General features: G+C 38.8%; 2 protein-coding genes across 2 annotated transcripts in view; one reads left to right on the forward strand and one right to left on the reverse strand.

The window, feature by feature from the left end:
* lrfn1 (leucine rich repeat and fibronectin type III domain containing 1) overlaps positions 1-18,538 on the reverse strand; it is a 158,426-nt gene that overhangs the window by 100,667 nt on the left and 39,221 nt on the right. The window lies entirely within an intron of this gene.
* LOC123985337 (SH2B adapter protein 3-like) overlaps positions 1-18,538 on the forward strand; it is a 53,691-nt gene that overhangs the window by 28,776 nt on the left and 6,377 nt on the right. Inside the window, exons 3-5 of the mRNA XM_046072819.1 lie at positions 9,304-9,410; positions 15,388-15,489; positions 16,705-16,793. Coding sequence (XP_045928775.1) covers positions 9,304-9,410; positions 15,388-15,489; positions 16,705-16,793 — 298 coding nt within the window. The remainder of the gene's footprint in view (positions 1-9,303; positions 9,411-15,387; positions 15,490-16,704; positions 16,794-18,538) is intronic.

An 18,538-nucleotide genomic window follows, 5' to 3' on the forward strand; every position in this document is an offset into this window, starting at 1 on the left:
GTTTGAGCAGACACATGCACATTTGTGGCCTGCTGGAGGTCATTTTGCAGGGCTCTGGCAGTGCTCCTCCTGCTCCTCCTTGCACAAAGGCGGAGGTAACGGTCCTGCTGCTGGGTTGTTGCCCTCCTACGGCCTCCTCCACATCTCCTGATGTACTGGCCTGTCTCCTGGTAGCGCCTCCATGCTCTGGACACTATGCTGACAGACACAGCAAACCTTCTTGCCACAGCTCGCATTGATGTGCCATCCTGGATGAGCTGCACTACCTGAGCCACTTGTGTGGGTTGTAGACTCCGTCTCATGCTACCACTAGAGTGAAAGCACCGCCAGCATTCAAAAGTGACCAAAACATCAGCCAGGAAGCATAGGAACTGAGAAGTGGTCTGTGGTCACCACCTGCAGAACCACTCCTTTATTGGGGGTGTCTTGCTAATTGCCTATAATTTCCTCCTGTTGTCTATTTTGTCAGATTGTCAATCAGTGTTGCTTCCTAAGTGGACAGTTTGATTTCACAGGAGTGTGATTGACTTGTAGTTACATTGTGTTGTTTAAGTGTTCCCTTTTATTTTTTTGAGCAGTGTATTTTTCTGAGATACGAGTCCAGAGTGACACCCCTCTGGTAAACTCCTTTTACTTTAGCCATGAAGGGGAAGATGCGCACGGAGAGAAGGGGGATGGTGGAATATCTGTGGTGAAGGGGTTGGAATCAGAATCGAGATTCAATAAGAATTGGATTCGATATCTAGAATCAGAATCGACAAAATTGAAACGATACCCGACCCTAGACGATAAGACTTGCATAAGAAGCAATCAGGGCTACCTTGCATAGACTGCTGCTTCCGCAGCTAGATGGGGATAAGATGGATGGATGAAAGATGCCATGTCTGTTATGGCTGGACCATTACATTAAATGGAAATATTTGTGGATATCATTTTATACACATTTCTGTAAATTCATTGTGCATAAAGGCTTGCTAATATCAAAAAAGAAAATTGAACGAAAAGCAGAGGAAGTTAAGCTAAGATGTGGTGAAGAACAAAGCTCGCAGAGGATACAGTTTACAACAGCAGCCAGCTTTTCACATCATTTGTTACATTTGTTTATATTTGTTGACTTCTCATACGGAGTGGAAAACTTCTTTCACAGTGTTGAGGAGTGTTTTTTTGTTGTTGTTTGTTTGCCTGTGTGTGTGTGTGTGTGTTTTACTGTGACAAAAATCTATAGAAACATCTAAAGGAAGTAGAGTGGTTAGAGTCATGTGGTCAAGATGTTTGTCAGATCTCTCGCTCAGTCTCTTTCTAGTTCAGTGTCTTTTTCTGCAGAAGGGGTTGTCATGCTGTCTGTGCCTGCATTAACGAATGCTCAACATCATATTTATTATTATAATATTTAATTGTTCATGCATCGCAAATGTGTGCTCTTTTCCCCCTGTCATAATGTCTTTGTTGGACTCTTATCGTGTGTGTGTGTGTCTCTCTCTGTGTATAACCACAGTGCCAGTGCACATGACCTTGCTGAGTTGCATGTGGAAAGCCCCCAAAGTAAAGCTGTTCAACACCATCACCCAACAGTTTTCTCATGGCCTCTGTTCTTCTTATTCATAAACGCCCATACACACCATCACACACACCTGCAGCACTAGATTACCAAGCACCATTATGTCAAGGTCAGAGTAAGGGTAATTGTCGATAATGTAATAACGTAATACTAGAAGTACTCCCTTTTTTATTTGCAATACCAGATGGTGTTTGTAGTCATGTAAACAAGTGTGGCACTGTTGTGACTCCTGATGAATGACCATATTTTTCAATCCATGGCACTCTGTTTGACAGTGCTTGCTTAAGGTTTTTCCACTGTAAGACTCTCCTTAGACAAACAAAATAGTATCTACACTCAGTTGGTATTAGTCAGCCTACCTTCATTGTTATAAATGGGGAGGACAAATTATAGAAACACCTTCAGTATAACGCAATACAAAAACAAAACTGAACATTATAATCTTCATGAAGGCAGGACTGGGTGTATTGAATAGCTATGCTTCACTCTGTCTCAGAGCCAGAGTTTCTGGGGCCCAAGCAGTAATGATAAATATTAAAATTTTACAATATAAGATTTAGATGATATTAAAATGAACACAGAAGTTTATTTTGATAACTTTATCGTCGGGTAGTGGTTTTAGGGGTCTTCATTTGCTTATGCTTCAGGTCGGCTCTGCTCTAAAATTGTTTCTCATCTACGAAAAGTCTCGGGGCTACAAATACACTTCCTCTGCTTTTAAATTTGGCTACTGTTTCTGTGCGAATTCATCTTTGCACATGCTCTTCTATTGGTGCTTCCACTTATACTATAATACACATTTGATTATTGTCAACAAATGGATTACTATGTGCATGTAAACAAAATCTGGTACAACTACCCCCTTTTGGTTTGTGTTAGGGCAGCTTAAAAGCACTGAATTCAATTTTCCACAAAAAGGCCTTAGAAGTTTTGAAAAGCCTTAAATTTAATTTACAAATGTTTTGAATTTTGTCTTTCTTGCTGTAGACAGTAATATTAGTTTTAAAATGTGATTGCTGTGCTGATAATCGATTAATCTGGGTTTTTTTTTTTTTTTTTCTTCTAGCTTCTCAGATGTGATACTTTTCTGTTTTTGTTCTTGTCTTTGTCATATATGACTGTTAGTTGGACAAAACAATCCAAATTGAAGACATCCCTGCGACCTCTGAGAAATATGTGTTGTTTTTCCACAATTTTTTAAGCATTTCATAGACTTATACAATTAAACAATTAGTTGAGAAAATAATTGCAGATTAATCTATACTAAAAAATAATTGTTGTTCGCAGCCATTATATACTTAATAAATAATTGTAGGCTTTATTGTGTCAACTGGTTTTCCATCATAGTTGGACCATTATAATTGTGGAAAACATTAAATTTCATTTTGTGTGGAATTAAAATGGACGTTAAAAGTGGATTGCATAAATGAACCCTGCAGACGTCCTGTGTGTACATTTCTGTATATTTTTACTCCCTCCTCTTCTCTCCATGCTTTTCCACTCACTTCTACTCAGCAGGGCTAGAGATGTGACTCAGAATAAAGCTTAGCCCCCTCCCCTCATTCTCTCCGGGCAACTCTTTATCCTGGTTTCCATTACAAGGCCAAACACAGCTAACATTTATTCATTATCTGTGCCTCTCAGTTTCCTCTAAAAGAAAAGCCTTTTTTTCTCTTTTTTATTTTTTTATTTTTTTTTATTCTGTTGCCAGCTGAGATGAATTGTTAATTGGGCTGTAGCTTCTCACTAAGCAAACTGTTCCTTTTTATCCTGTGTTATAAACATTTAGAGAGTTTGCTTTGACTCTTGTGTGGAAAATGTTATCTGGATAGATCTTCTTCCCTATATAAACCTGGTTCTGGCTCAGTGGTACCAGGAACTGTGGTCATAAGGGGCAAAACTGCACAGTAAGGCTTATTCAGAGACAATGGTGTGGCACAGGGGCAGAAGGGAAAGGAAGGACAAGAGAAGGCTTTTCTTTCCCAGCTTCTGGGCATTTCCCGGTGCCAGAAGTCGGTTATTGTTTTAAAAACAACAATCTACCGTAACCCCGCCCCCCGCTAATCATTCAAAACATAGTCGCTCGGTGACGGCAATGTCGTCAGCAACAGAAGTGGTAAGACATAAGAAAACAGGGAGAAGATAAGGAAGGTTTGGGTTCAGCTAGCTGACCATTTAACGTTAGCTGTATCGGTGCCTTTTGTTGTTCAACATGTTCAGCTTTTCATTAAGCCGACGTGCTTGTCAGTCACTTTTTAACAGGCTACAGCAAACTTTCAAATGTTATACAATATGATTATTGACAAGTTAGTACGTAGCATTAACAAATTAGAGACCAATATAATTTTTCTTGCACAAGCATTAAATAAAACAACAACCCACAGAAATGAAACAGCTGTAACTGGATTTAATATTCAACTAGTGGTAAAATAGTATACTATTATATGAAAATATAATGTATAATCTGTTTTACTAGTTATTGTTATATTGTTTATTGTTTAACTTTGTTCAAGTTGAGAAATACACATTTCAGTTTATTCTTAGAAAATCAATTTCTGTATCTGCCTGAAAAATATCAGATTGGCCAGGATTTAGTCTCCACAGTGATGATTAATATCATTAATGTTGGGGTTAAAAGTGAGTGCCAAGGCTGCGCACCCTTTTGGGTGAAAGAACCGCGCTTTAAGATAGCTTACCAGAGAATAAGTAAGTGTGTAACAGATTTAAACAAATAAACATACAAATCTGGATCTCCGGCTTCTCATCTTTGAGGTCTGATACCTCGGGTTTAATATATAAAATAACCTGTACCCATCCAATGCTGGCAAGTGTATGAGCCAGAGATGCTCACAAGTCAAAGTCAAGTTTCAAGTCTCTGAGCTAGAGTCCAAGTCAAGTTTTAGGTCACTCGTGGTTATAATGAATGTTGTATCACCTGCTGCGTTCAAACCAGGCTGCTTATAAAACTGCATATCTTTAAGGGATTCTGTAACTGTAACCTGTTTTTACTTACAGAGCACAACCATGTAATGTGCAATGCAATGACACCTTATTAACTAATGGACTTGATTCCGAGTCTCAAACTTGAGTCCCCATCTCTGGTATGAGCCACTAGAGATTAAGATGTTTATTCATTTGGAAGAATTGTAAATACTGATACTAAATAATGACTATAAATAAAAAACTAAAAACATGGTCTCTAACTAAATATCAGCCTAGCCTTGCTCAAACTGTTGGCGGTTAACTGGTTGGTTATTTACAAAACCAAACGACACCTAGTGATTCAATCAGATATGTAGATGGTCCGAATAAGCAATATCTGGCCACTGTGTTGGATCATTGATCCACTTGGACACGGGGCATGACGGCTGGCCAATCAGCCTTAATTTTAAGGTATCATGGTCAGATTCAGACAACGTTGCAAAATAACTATTGGACGTCTATAAAACAAAGGTTTGTTTAACCTGAAATTAATATGTACACATTGTCAAAATTGTAATCCAAACCCAAATCAAATTGCAATGACATGTATAGGATCTTTTTTTTTCCCTCCAAAAGGGGAGCGGCCTTGACATTTTACAAGGCAAGATAGAAATTCATAACATAAGCAAAGAGTTAGAGTAGAAAGGGAGTAAATGCTTGATTGTATAGAAAGAAATGCTGAGGAAGATTACGTTTACTACTCTTTTCCACATGTGTACAGTTGCTGAACACACAACACACCCTTAACTGACCATCGCGCGCACACACACACACCCACCCCCATAACTGACACATGCCAAGTCCTACACATGTGGATGAGTTTCACACGTGTAAAATCTTAGATACACAAAATACAGATGCAAGCAATTTTCCATCTATTGCTGAGTGAATTTTAACTTAGCACTCTGACCAGGTTTCATGCCACCAAACTAATAAAAGGCATTAACATTGTTATTATTACATTATTGCGATACAACAACATGCACTGTTTACAAATGACGGCAAGCTTTATTGCAGTAGATTTCCAAAATGATGCGTCACACACAAAAGACAAAAACTATTTGAAAATGTACTTTTTTTCATGGTAGTTTAAGCAAAAAAAATGTAGTTTCCCTTACAGCCTTTGAGAGTCAGTTAAAGTACTTGGAAACTCAGCTGCACACGTGCAAACAGTACCCATGTGTACATTGCTCATGACCACACACAATCGCACAATCTATCACCTTACTCCACCGAATCACCTTTGGGTGGATTAAAAGATGTTACCAGTCATCATGAAATCTTGTCTTACTTTGTTGGGTGATTTTTATCTTGTACAGATGAATTATATATTATAAGAGCAAGATTTAAATTGAATCACAATGAAACAGTAGTCAGTGCAGAAATTGACTATTATAGTATCACACTGACCTAGTAACATCTTCTCATTCATATCAGCAGAAATTTCTTTACAGAAATGTGTTTTTTGGGGGGCGTTTTTGTGTTTTTATTTGATAGCAACTGTAGCAAGGACACAGGAAATGCGAGAGGAGAGAGGAAGTCCCCACCCAGACTCAAAATCGGGGACGTTCTGACCACATGGTCAACATCCCAGATTATTAGGCTGCCAGGACGACCTGAAAATATCTCATGCAGTTAGGTTAACATAGCCACGTTTACTTGCGTTACCTCTCCATTACCGTGGGTACATGTGTAAGTCTTTTTGTGGTGCTTAAAGCATAAAAAATGACATTTACTTGTCAGAAACCGAGAAAGAAAGATGTCTTGTGCTGGTTACTCAAGACAATTCAGACCTCACTGACAGTAATTTTCACTGGGACTATTTCTTTGCTAGAGAGCAGTCCCAGTAAAAAATGTAGTTCCAATGAAAACTGTTCAGTCAGGCCTGCAGATCATCTGGAGTAACATGGATATTTGGAAGGAAATATTACAGTTGACTTTTTCAAACGTCAATTTTCATTTCCAAAACGATCTGCATGAGCTGAGTGTCAGTACACACATAAAATGAACATTATTATGCAACTTTACACAACAGACAATGTCTGAATTATCTCCCAATGTACTATTATCTATTGAAATAAATATACAGTTGCCTTTATTAAGTCTATCCTCCATTGATATGAATAGGGTGGACAAAACAATAGAAACACCAGTCGGTGTATATATAACGCAGTACAATTCAACAGCACCACAAACTGCAGCCTCCAAAATAACAGTGAAGTTGAATCAACATCTTTTAAAAAGTTTCACCAAAAACATTATAACCTACATGAAGGTAAGGCCTCCTGCGGGATTGCTGTATTAGACAGCTATATATTTTTAGTGTACCTAAACAAACTGTAAACTGAGTGTACAGTATAGCTGTTTAAAAACTTGAAATGTTACAGTAGTACAGGTAAGCAGTCCTCTAAAGTTCTTCTGTTTAGCCTCATACGCTGTCCTGACTCAGTAAGATGATTTTATTGGTGTTGGTAAACATTACAATATATTTTTATGACTTAAAACAGTTTTTCTTGTTGTAATGTAGTTTTCTATCACAACTTGTCGTTACAATCATAGGCTAGAGGCTGAATGTTAAATTTTTTTTTTTTTTTTAACAAATTCAAAAGTGTTAGCTCTTTCCCTTTTTTCTGCTCTGTCAGGCTTGCTAATTGGTGAATTTTTTTGTGTGCAAAACCACAGCTAATTCATTTACAAGGAAGTGCACTCAGTTCTGTGAATCTTGAGTGTGCTAACTTCTGCATGATTGGCTCGTATGTCAGTATTTCTGAGAAGTATGCAAGGAGGGCAGCGCATTGAACTGACACATTTATTCATTACTGAAGGCTGCGTCTCTGACAGCTTCTGACAGGTTTCTTAGAACACACTCATCTCTATCAGTGTTGGTAACCCCACATCTTGTGCTCAGTGTGTGTGTGTGTGTGTGTGTGTGTGTGTATTTCCCACATCCTCCATGATGCCACAGATAGAGCGGATTGTGAATGTGATCAGTTCTAGTGATCTCCTGGCTTGTACTCCACCTGTAGAAACAAGTGTGTTCAAAGGTGACTGAGTTTTACTCAGTGGAAGTATGTTTTTAAAATATTTTCTTTGACTCTGAAAGAGCTGATCTGAAAAAAAAACCCACTTCTTAAACATCTTTTAATGTTATGTTTTAGATTGGCTTTCTGAGTCAAAGTCTTCTTCCAAAATTAAGAGACCCAGCACAAACCACCAAGCTCCTAAAGAGGTTCATACAAGCCTTTTCTGCCTTATTACTGTTTTTATTTATTTTAATTTTTTTTAAACTTGAAGGACATGCATGTCTGCTTTGTCATGGAACGTCTGATAATTTAGAAGTAAATGTAGCTATTTATGACAGAAACACACAAGTTGTGAAGTGTGTAAGGAGCATTCCTCCAAACCAAATTGAATGTTTTCTCAATTAATCAGGATTCCGTGCATGATGACTAACATTGGGTAATCCTTACAGCTGCACATTGCAATTCTGATTTTGGAAGACGTTAACCACCAATGCTTACCACTAACTAGGCTTTAGATCTTATGGATTGCTGCATATTTAGGAAGAATAGTGTTGCCACCCTGTCATGGAGGAAACCCGGAGTGAGCTAAGTTCAGAGAATCTATTTCTGTCCCAACAACTATGGAGGAAGACCTCAGGAGTGTTATCTATGTGACACAAGCAGCAGGTGGTGAAGTCTGGCATTAGAGTAGAGGGGTGAAAACAATGCCAGCTGCTGCAGATCAGCACAGTGTTAGCTCCAGCTATTGTATAAACACATTAAAAAAAGAGGAACACATTTTTCCAGGCAGAGCTACAAGCTGTTCACCTCAGCCAGATTAGAAAAATCCCCCCGTAATACAGGCCGACTTAAAAAAATGTCAACCACTCTCATGAAAAGATCTCTTTTAGTACTTTTAGACTTCCCCAGCCTGTCTGTGTCACTCAACACCAGGCCCATTTGTTGCTCCTGTGTCACAGGTCTTAAATATATATTCTAGATTTTAAACAAGTTTTTATTTAGTTTTTTTTTTAAATCCTAAAACAGCTGTTAGTGAAACTTGAGTAAATAATGTAATTGTTGTTTTCATCTGCAGATTTGGTATACTGGTGAGTATCTACAGCAGCAGGACGATGTTTGGGGGTTGTACTAATATAAACTACAGTGACCATATTCACCTAGTGCCACAGTTTGTGCATTGTTTATAATAATAATAATAATATAATGCGCTGTAGTGCAGTATAAACATACTATGTAAGTGACTTGTCACTGAAGAGATGAAAAATTGCAGCAGACAAAAACATTAGATTTGTGTGGAGCGATGAGGAGGCTGTAACCTTCCACAAATTAACACGTGGGGGGGTGGGGTGGAAAGCAATATTTCCGTAATCTTTTCCACATCGTTTTAGGTCCTTTGAGGTTTGACTGGCGCTCTGTTAATTACAACATCTCGTTGCACCTTCTTCTGCAATGGTTTAATGGCACCAGTCTGGAGAACACAAACTTCTAATATTGCTTTAAGTTGCATTTTCTTTTGCAGACTTTGTAGAAATTCAGTTTAAATTCGAATGGGAACTTAACCGGTGAGGTTCATTGATGTGTTTAATAGTTTTTGGGCAACAATGGAGCTCTTTGCCACTGAAGAATAAGCTGTATAAGGCTTTAGCAATACAAACGATACTTGTTAGTAGGATCATATTACTGTGAATTTGGCTCTTTTGATGGGTTTTGTCGATAATAATAAAAATGTGGAATATTAAGGATGCAGCAAGGAAAATAAAGTCATCAGTGATCCCAACCTGAAACCGGGAAGCACAGACGTGTTGGTCAGGTCTCCCTTGCCTGATGAGGCCCTGATGGGTGATGCTGTAAGTCTTTAAATGTGTGTGTTCTGTAGGATAATTGTGCATATACTTTTCCAAAATCTGTTCAGAGACCAGTTTGGTAACCCTGCACTGCACATGCACCCCGGACAGCATTGGCTACGGCGACCCTCGGAGGGGTAGTGGAATGTTGAGTGTGTCTGTCAGTTGCCATGGCGATGGCCTTGCGAGACGGACCCTGGGAAGATTTTGGACTCCAAACATCCTGTGTGTCACACGTGTGTGTGTGTGTGTGTGTGCGCATAAACTGTAGATGTGTTTGTGACTGTGTGGGTGAGAGGTCACATTTGTTGCAGAGTCTCTCTCGCTTTGTCTGTGTGTGAGCTACTTTCATCAAGTGTCTATGGCTGTGTGTGTGTGTAGTAAACTTGTGTGTGAAGCAAGTTGTTACTTTGATTAGTGAACATGCAACATTAGCGCCTTTTGTCTGTTTTTTTGATTATTTGACAGGAATAATTCTCATTCATCTAAGAACAAAAGTTAAGTAGTCTTATACGTGTACTGCATTAGTAGGCCCAGTAGGTCAGATATCCTTCATTTGGCAATGTGTCAAAATATTTCAATATCTAATATAGAGCTGCAACTAAAGAGTCCCAACATTTCTCAAGATGACTATAGGGGAATGCGTATAAAATGATAGACTATGTCTCATATCTCCATTTGATGATATGATGCAACAATAAAAAACACCATCACAATCAATTAGAACAAGCTAGAATTAGCCCAAAATGCTAATCATCAACTCTCGCCCTTGGCCTGGTGTTAAAAACTCGCCCTAAAAATAAAGAAGAATTTCATATCTTGTGTAAGATTTTACATGTGCAACATAATAAATATGCACCAAATAGTGTGGTGAAATAGAGTTCATGAAGTCCAACAGGACTCATTAATAATATACACTGTAAATATTATTGTAAGGGGAGTTTCACACATCAATATGTAAGCTATGTGGTCCCTGTTGCATATCTGCGTCTCATATTGACAGTATCAGTCCTCTGTGTGTGAAGTTGAAATATGGTAATGAGAGTTGACTCAATCTGAAAAGAACTTGGAGTCAACACTAAAAAGTTGTTGCAGGGTCAAAAAATCACTGGGACAGATCACCAAGCTTAATGTTGAAAATATTTTGATCTATCTATTGTAGGACTACAATTAACATTATGAGTTGATCTGTTCTTTTTTTATTAATAGCTACTTGTTTAGTCTGTAAAATGTCAAAATATTGTGGAAAATGTACATTAACACATTCATAAACCCACAGTTATGTCTTTACTTTTTGTACAGAAAGGTAAAGAAGACATCTTATATATTTCCATTTTATAAAACGGTGCAACCATTAAAAAAACCCACAATCTTGGGTTTGAATATTTCACTCATAATGCTTCAACAAAGAGCTTGAACAAGCTGAAGAAGAAAACATGATGCTGTCAGACATTATGAAATTAGACTTTTCAAAGCTTCTTGAAGAGGAAATCAAAGGAGATCCTATTTTTAATGCCACGTGTTCCTGGTGGAAATGGGTCATTATCACACAGTAACATGAAGTTACTGCGGTAGATTACAAATAAACAGGCCAACAGAGTCATGAAACAAGCTGTAAAACAGTGCTGTTTCCACGTATTCTTGCTTTGTATTTCTACATGATAAACAGTCAGATTGAAATGCCTCTTTTCAATCAGTCAGATTACTTTGTTAAATAATGGAAATTGCATTTTCCTCCAGTGTGTGATATTCTGTTCTGCTTCTGCTGCTGATGCATTTTGTTGCTGTTTGTTTGTTTGTTTTTGACTGAAAAAGCTCCCGACTGTCTTTTTCCTGAAATAGGTTTCACAGCTTTAAAGCAGCAGTCAGTAACAATTGAACATACAATGCTAAACCTTCCGCGTATCACTCCGCTAAGCCCCTCCCACCAAAACCACCTGTGCCCTCTCACATTGACTAGTCTTCTCAAAGATGCCCCTCCAACACTTCATGGCCCGGGGCACAGCGCCGTGCCTCTTTGCCACTCGTCAATACGAGCGCCATGAAACATGATGAGCCTGAAACTCAGTGTGGAGCCAGGAAGTGATCACACACGTGTTTTGTACTGTACACTGATGTCAAAGGATCTTTTTAGTCACTTTGTGTCATTTTGTTGTCGGTTAAGTCTCATTTTGTTTGTGGTTGTTCCCCATCTCTTAGTCATTTTACATCTCATTTTGCATCTCTTTGTGATCTATTAGTGTATCTTTTTAGTCGTTTTTGTGTCTTTTTGGTCATTAGATTGCCTTTCCGACAGGAAACGTTAGCAGATGCCTGTACTCGGTTGGCCCGTTCAGTAATTAATCCGTGCAAGGCAGCTACCTACCACCTTCTGACTCTGGTAGGGGTGGGCAGTAAGAATGGCCACCCCTGTTTGAGACACTTGAACACACTAACATAGTTCATGAATACTCACTTAGCATTCCCACATTGCTTGGTGGTGTTGTGTGAGGAAATAATCTTGAAGGAGTTATCAGAAAATTTAAGGAAGGAAAGGGCAAAGGCCTGCTCGGTGGGTGTGTAGGGAGGTGTGTGTGTGTGTGTCCCCTCTCTGGGGAGTATTACAGAGACCAAAGTTTACAGTAATAGGAAATGTGCTGTGAGCTTGAACTTGCTCCCCTGATGAAGTTGATTCACAGAAATGAGGCCTGTTTTGCTGTTGCTCAACCAGTCAAACATCTGCTGCCTGTTTTTATTTTTTTTTTTTTTCCTTTTTTTTTTTTCTCTTCTTCTTTTTTTTTTCCTCCACAGACACACATGGTTCCTCAAAGATGCTCTTAGTCAGAAACTCATTCACATTAAATTCCTCTCAATGAGTCACTCTGAGCTCGAGTGCTCACCGACACACAAAAACACCAAGTCTCAGTAGCTGTCACACTTCCTGTGTAGTTACGATGGAGATGGATGATGAAGTTTTAACGCACATCCTTTACTCTTCATCCTCTAGTGTTTGGATTGAAATGGATAAATACATATTCAATAATCAGCAATGTCCGAATAGTTTTAAAATCTTTTACATTTCAAATCTTCTGTAAGTAGAGCTGCGACTAACAATTATTTTCATTATTGATGACTGAGGACTCAATTAATCATATGGCCTATACATGTCAAACACAGAAAAATGCACGTTATATTTTCCTAAAGCCCAAGCGGACATCTTCAGATGTTTTTTGACCGATCAACAGGCCAAAACCCAAAGATATTCAGTTTAATATGATATTAAATGGCAAAAAAACAGCAAATCCTCACATTCTGGGGAGTTTAAACAAGAAAATTTGGGATCAAATAACCAACTATTAATCAGTTATTGAAAGAATTGGCAGTTTGTTTTCTGTAGATCAATTAGTCATTTCAGCTCTAATTGTATATTTATTAATTTAAATTGCAGAAGAATAACAAGCACCAATGTTTCCACTTGGAATGCACCAATATCGAATTTCAGGTGTGTAGTTGTTGTGGAGCGTTGTCACAGAGTTGTAGATGTTCACGGAAAGTTTTTTTTGTTTTTTTTTAAAGCACTTTAAGGGCTTAGTTGGGGTTCAGAGGTAATTTATGATCTTCGAAACAGCGGTTGACAAAACCAAATCAAAAACAATCTGCTGATGAAGACCATGTGAAACAAAAGCTTCACAACAGCTTCTCAGTCAACCTTGCAGTGAGATTGTTGTGTCAAGAATTAACTCCTTAAATCATCTTTTTATTTTTTTTTACTTAATTGATTTTTTTTTTTATTTACTTGCCTCTGTAGTGTGACTGAATATTATGAGTATCAAGTATTGCTTTGAATATCTTGTACAATAACAACAGCTTGTTTTTAATCTGTATGCAGAGGAAAAGGTGTGCACACCTTCCCCTCTGAGAATACACTGATTGTATCTTTCTCACTTTCTTTCTAAGAATTCCAGTTATTAGAAAACCTGAAAGCTTTAACGTGAATCTGAAGAAGCAGAAACTAATTTCTCTGAACACCCTGGACTAAAATTCAGCTGTGGCAGCAATTTGGTACAAGTAGACTCTCAGTCAGTTCCTCATTCACTGACTCAGATCTCACTAAATGAGTAACATCCCTCTCATCACGCTTTTTATTGATAATATTAGCCACTGTGGTTGAAACAAAGAGCATTTGGATTTATGGGGTTCATTCACGTCACTGGCAAACTGAGGAAATTGGGCGAGTAGGGGGTTAATCTATTCTTTTGGGGTGGGTGGGTGGGTGTGTGGGGGATTTACATAGGCATTCCTCAGGCTCACACACTGTCACATAGACTCAAACTCATCCGGTGCATAAAGCCCTGGAATCCGTCCTCCTTGCTCTTTCTTGTGCTCTCTCCTACCCAGTCTCGTCTGTTTCCTTTTGCTGCTGCTTCTGCTCTCACACTACTCACTCCCCTCCACCCTTGTAATTTTTTTTTTGTTCTGCTCGCTTGCATACGCTTGTCCCATAGTGTTTGGTGTTGGTCCAACTGTAGCTTGTTAGCATTGCTGTGTGTGTTAATGGGAGAAAGTGTAGTGCTATTGCTGCTATCAATATACATTTTAGTGGGCTCCATCCTGGGCTGGGTGATAATATTTATGATCACTTCATATAATTATATCACGATAAAGTGAAGATATTGCAGTACATGGTCAAAATGTGTCACAGTGTATGATCCTTCTTCTTTTTTTTGATTTATTGATGGATGGTAAGTACTGTGTAATTAAACCAATATATCATTTATAGTTTGTAGCTAAGTGCATGTTCTAGTGTTGGTCGAACTACATACATACGTAGCTAACATGTGACGCACAAACTGTTGTTCCTCAATAAAAGCTGCGGACTTTTGTATCTCAGCGTAGTTCTATCCGCTGTCACCTAGGCTTCATTTCATTTTCATTTCAGTGGTGACTTCTGACCTGACATGCCACCGTCCTGTACACACATGGCTGACCGAGGCGTGAGTGTGTGTTTATGCCGGTGGCTGTGTCCGCGCTCATTTTTTGTCTGGGGGCTCAAACGCTCCGCATCGCTTTAAGAGTGACATATGATTAGTTTGAGTGCATGTGTTTGTAGTTGTGCACAAACCATCCTTCTGTTCCAGCTGGGTTTTTAAGTTTACCTGCACGGGACAGGGCTTTAAAGAGCGGTCTGCTCTGCTTTATTACTGCATAGGGTCAGGGTCACTGATGGTTTTGTTGGTCGGTGGTCGGCATACAGTCACTGGAGTTCATGCTGTGTGCCTCAAGTCAAAGAGCCGCCAGGAAGCCCCTCATATCTCATTTAACTTCATCAATTACACAGTTTGTCCTGCTGGGGTCGACCTTGGAGCTCTGCCACAGTCACATTCCTATGATTCACTGCCATTTCTTTCACAGGGGGAGGCTCCAATTTCAGCAGCGCGGAGAATTCACACTTGCACATATAGAAACTGCGTATACTGTATACATTCACACATTAGCAGTCAGCCATTCACACACATGCACACAAACACAACAATATAACCGCACAGACAAAATGTGTCACACACTGACAGAAACTAGCACTGCTTTCCAAGCTTTCTGTGGACGATTTGAAAGGTTCAAAGACTCAGCGAATAGTAGAATAGGCAGCATCCATGTTGCAGACATGTATGTCTGTGGTGTAGTGTGATATTTGTAGCTTTGCTGGTCAACCTTAAAATAAGACGGATTGCAGTGTCACCCTACTCAGACGTCCTTTCCATTCTAGCTAACTCAACCACAGTAGAGGGATTCAGGGAACTTGGTCACATGGTCTGCCACCTTAGACATCAGCGGCTGGTTAAAGATTCATTTCATCATTTTATTATTTACACAAACCAGTTTTGGTTAACACTGCTGTTGAACACAATAAAAGATAGTCGTGACACACTGCTTTTATGTTTCAGTTTCTACTTTCTTCTTTCTGTTTCTATGCCTTTCATCATGTCTTCATTGTGTTTTTCAGGCCTCCAGTCCCAAGCTGACGACTCACTGCTCAGATATCCACGAAGTCCGTCGTTGCAACCGGCTGGAGATGCCTGACAACTTAAACACATTTGTTTTAAAGGTATGTACGGGGTTTCAACTCAACTCTGTCTGTTCAAAAAGCAGACTCTGCCCACTGTGTTGTTTATATCCACATTGCTTAGATCTTCAACCCTCAATCTGTGATTGAAACATGAAGAGGAAACAGGACAATCATTTTGTCATATCATGTCATAACAAAACTCTCCAAATAGCCCTCATTTAGGCCTCACAGTGAAAAGTGCTTTGAGTGGTTGGAAGACTAGAAAGGCTCTATAGAAGTACAGACTATTTTCCAGTACTCGCCACGTTGTAGTTTTCTCAAACAGCAGCTTGGATTATGCCAGTTATAATGGACTCAGTATAGGTTTCATGTGCGGTAAAAACGTATCAAAACATCCACAGAAACTTCTCACATCACCAGCCACGTTTCTGCTGTCCATCCAGATCCTCCACCAACTATAGAAAATGTATCTTCATCTGTGTTTTAGTGAACTTGTTTGTTTACTGACCACATGGATGGGCAGCAGAGAAGTGGATTTTGCTGCAGGAGTGGTTTGAAAACTTGTTGAATTTTCTTGTGGAAACCATTGCAATCTGGTGTAATAAACCTGAATCCAAATAGATTATTACCTTAGTTCACAATAAAGCAGCAAACTACAACATGTTTAGAGCCATAACAGTGAGTAAGTGAGTATTAAATAGCAGGCACACTTTCTCTCACAGTTTGGTAGCCTGACTAGTGCTGAAAAGAATTCAGTAGAAAAATAGGTAGATTTAACATATTCTGGATACTTCCTCCCATCTTTCTTTTTAATTTATAAAGTTCTGCTTCTGCAAAAGTCTCTGACTATTGTTAGCATATCTCCGACAGATTTAGACAACCTTATTTCATATCTGGTGGCTCAATAAAAGTAAATTCCCTGAGGCTTTTTGACTCTTGAATGTTAAACCTTTGATACTTTGAGGTGCATGTTGTTTTTAGTTTTTTTTTGTCTTCCCTGTAATTATTATTTCTATATTGTGTATGTATAATATGTCGATCTATTTTTTGGTATTAGTTAACTCAGAAGTTTCACCTGGACCTGTTTTTGATCATTACAATAAGCTACAAAACTTAGAAAACATTTGAGCCTCAACCTAAATGTGTCGTCAGTGTATGTACAGTCTAGTACATTTCTTGCAGTTTCACAGTGTAGTGCAGTCCAGCATCTATATAACATGGATGGTTTATATGAAAGCACCTTTGTCTCTGCAGGTTAATCGAGGTAGTCTGATATTTGAGACAGACAACGACCAGCAGGTCAGCTCCTGGACCACAGAGCTAAAAGAATGTATCACCAACAGGTGAGAAACACTACCTGTACCTACTTTTATATTACCTGATACCTCAATATTTCAACCCAGTCTGTTTCAAACATTTGCTTTTTCAAATTTGATCCAAATTCTGGCGAAGACTAACCGAACTGAAGACTGAAGTTGCAACTCATTTTAAAACCTTAAACTTAGAGGGGGCTATTCTTTAGCATTGAGTCCAACTCAAAACTGAAATCAATAGTTTGGCTTTTCCTGATAAAGCCAGCTGGGTCCCAAGCTCACACCGAGGATGGTAATAGGAGCCTTCATCTTCCTCATCTGTCTCCCCTAACGCAGCTTTTTTTCCCTTAAGATTCTGGATCTTTGTGGGCGTGGTGAATGTTTACTTGTGTGGAGGTGAAAATGCAAACACATACTGCATACCTGCTTTATGGCTCTACAGACTGAAGCAGATGTGGGCCTTATATTTGGAATATTCCTGGAAAAAATTAATTTATCAAACCGAAAGCCGACTTAATATTTACCCCAAACCTTTGAGAGGTAGCACATGTGGTGTGGAGAGTGTTCTGTTAGGAATTAAGTTCTGCAGTAAATGTATTTTTAAAATTGAACCCAAGTTTTTCTTGTATGTACAGTAAAAGTTAAACTTATTAAAGTTGGAGAGTTGTGTGGGAGTCCTGGTAGGGTAGTGATTACTTTTGTTTAGTATATATTGTGGATACAATGTCCCTGGATCCTTTTCAGAATCATAATTTATAAGATGATGACTGTGCTGGCAGATCAGTCTACCAAATAGAACAATAATATATAATGATCTGAAGATTTGTCAACAAAAATAGTACAACATAACTTTTATAGACTTGGCGGTCCTCTAAGCGAGTGGTTCTCTAGCTTTTTCACTATGAAACTGACTCCAAAAAGACACACATTACTAAAGAAAATAAATAATAGTATAAGAAAATGTAAGAAAATACCGCAACTTGACCTCAGATAAGCTGAAGATGATGGATGGAAGGATGAAAATAAGAAAAAGCAAACATTAGAAGTTGTAAAAGAAGTTAAAATTTAATGTTTCTTAAAAGAAACATTTGTATTTGGGGCAATTCTCTACATGAAGGAATATTCATAGTAATACCCAATACAAATTAGAGGAATACTTAAGTTTTCTGTTTCTTGAGTGGACTTTTTACACGATAACGTCCAAAAAAACCTTTTATAAGTTTGACCGTGTGTGTGTGTGTGTGTGTGAAAGGAAGTGTGGGGGAGGTCTGAGACTCGGGAGAATCTCAGGACCTTTCTCATTTCAGCAGATGTCTGGAATGCTCTTAGACATACTAACACACACACACACACACACACACAGTCGGTAGTCAGCAGTACAGTGAATATTAATTCAGTGTGGAAGTGAGGTCAGAGTTCACTCTTGAATTCATTGTTTATTCACATACTTCAACTGAACTTCAGCTTCAGTTTATTTAAAGTGCAATGTGGTTAAGTCAGTGGCACAGGCGACCATGTTAACATCACACTAAATGAAATACGCCTAGGCCACATGTGCATGACGCCCGTGTAAGCACTGCAAGTCTATCGAAATTGTGGGTGTAATGTCAGAGGTGGGTCAGGCGCTAGCGAGGCGTTAAATGTACTGGTGTGCATGAATACTGATACAATCCACCCCTCATATCCCGCAGACTGTGTTCATTTGCTCCCCAGAACGCAACCGCTGTGAAACAATCTAAAAATAAAAACAACACTCGGTTTTCTGAATAACTGCT

This window comes from Micropterus dolomieu, linkage group LG17 (assembly GCF_021292245.1).
Source record: "Micropterus dolomieu isolate WLL.071019.BEF.003 ecotype Adirondacks linkage group LG17, ASM2129224v1, whole genome shotgun sequence".
Classification (NCBI taxonomy): domain Eukaryota; kingdom Metazoa; phylum Chordata; class Actinopteri; order Centrarchiformes; family Centrarchidae; genus Micropterus; species Micropterus dolomieu.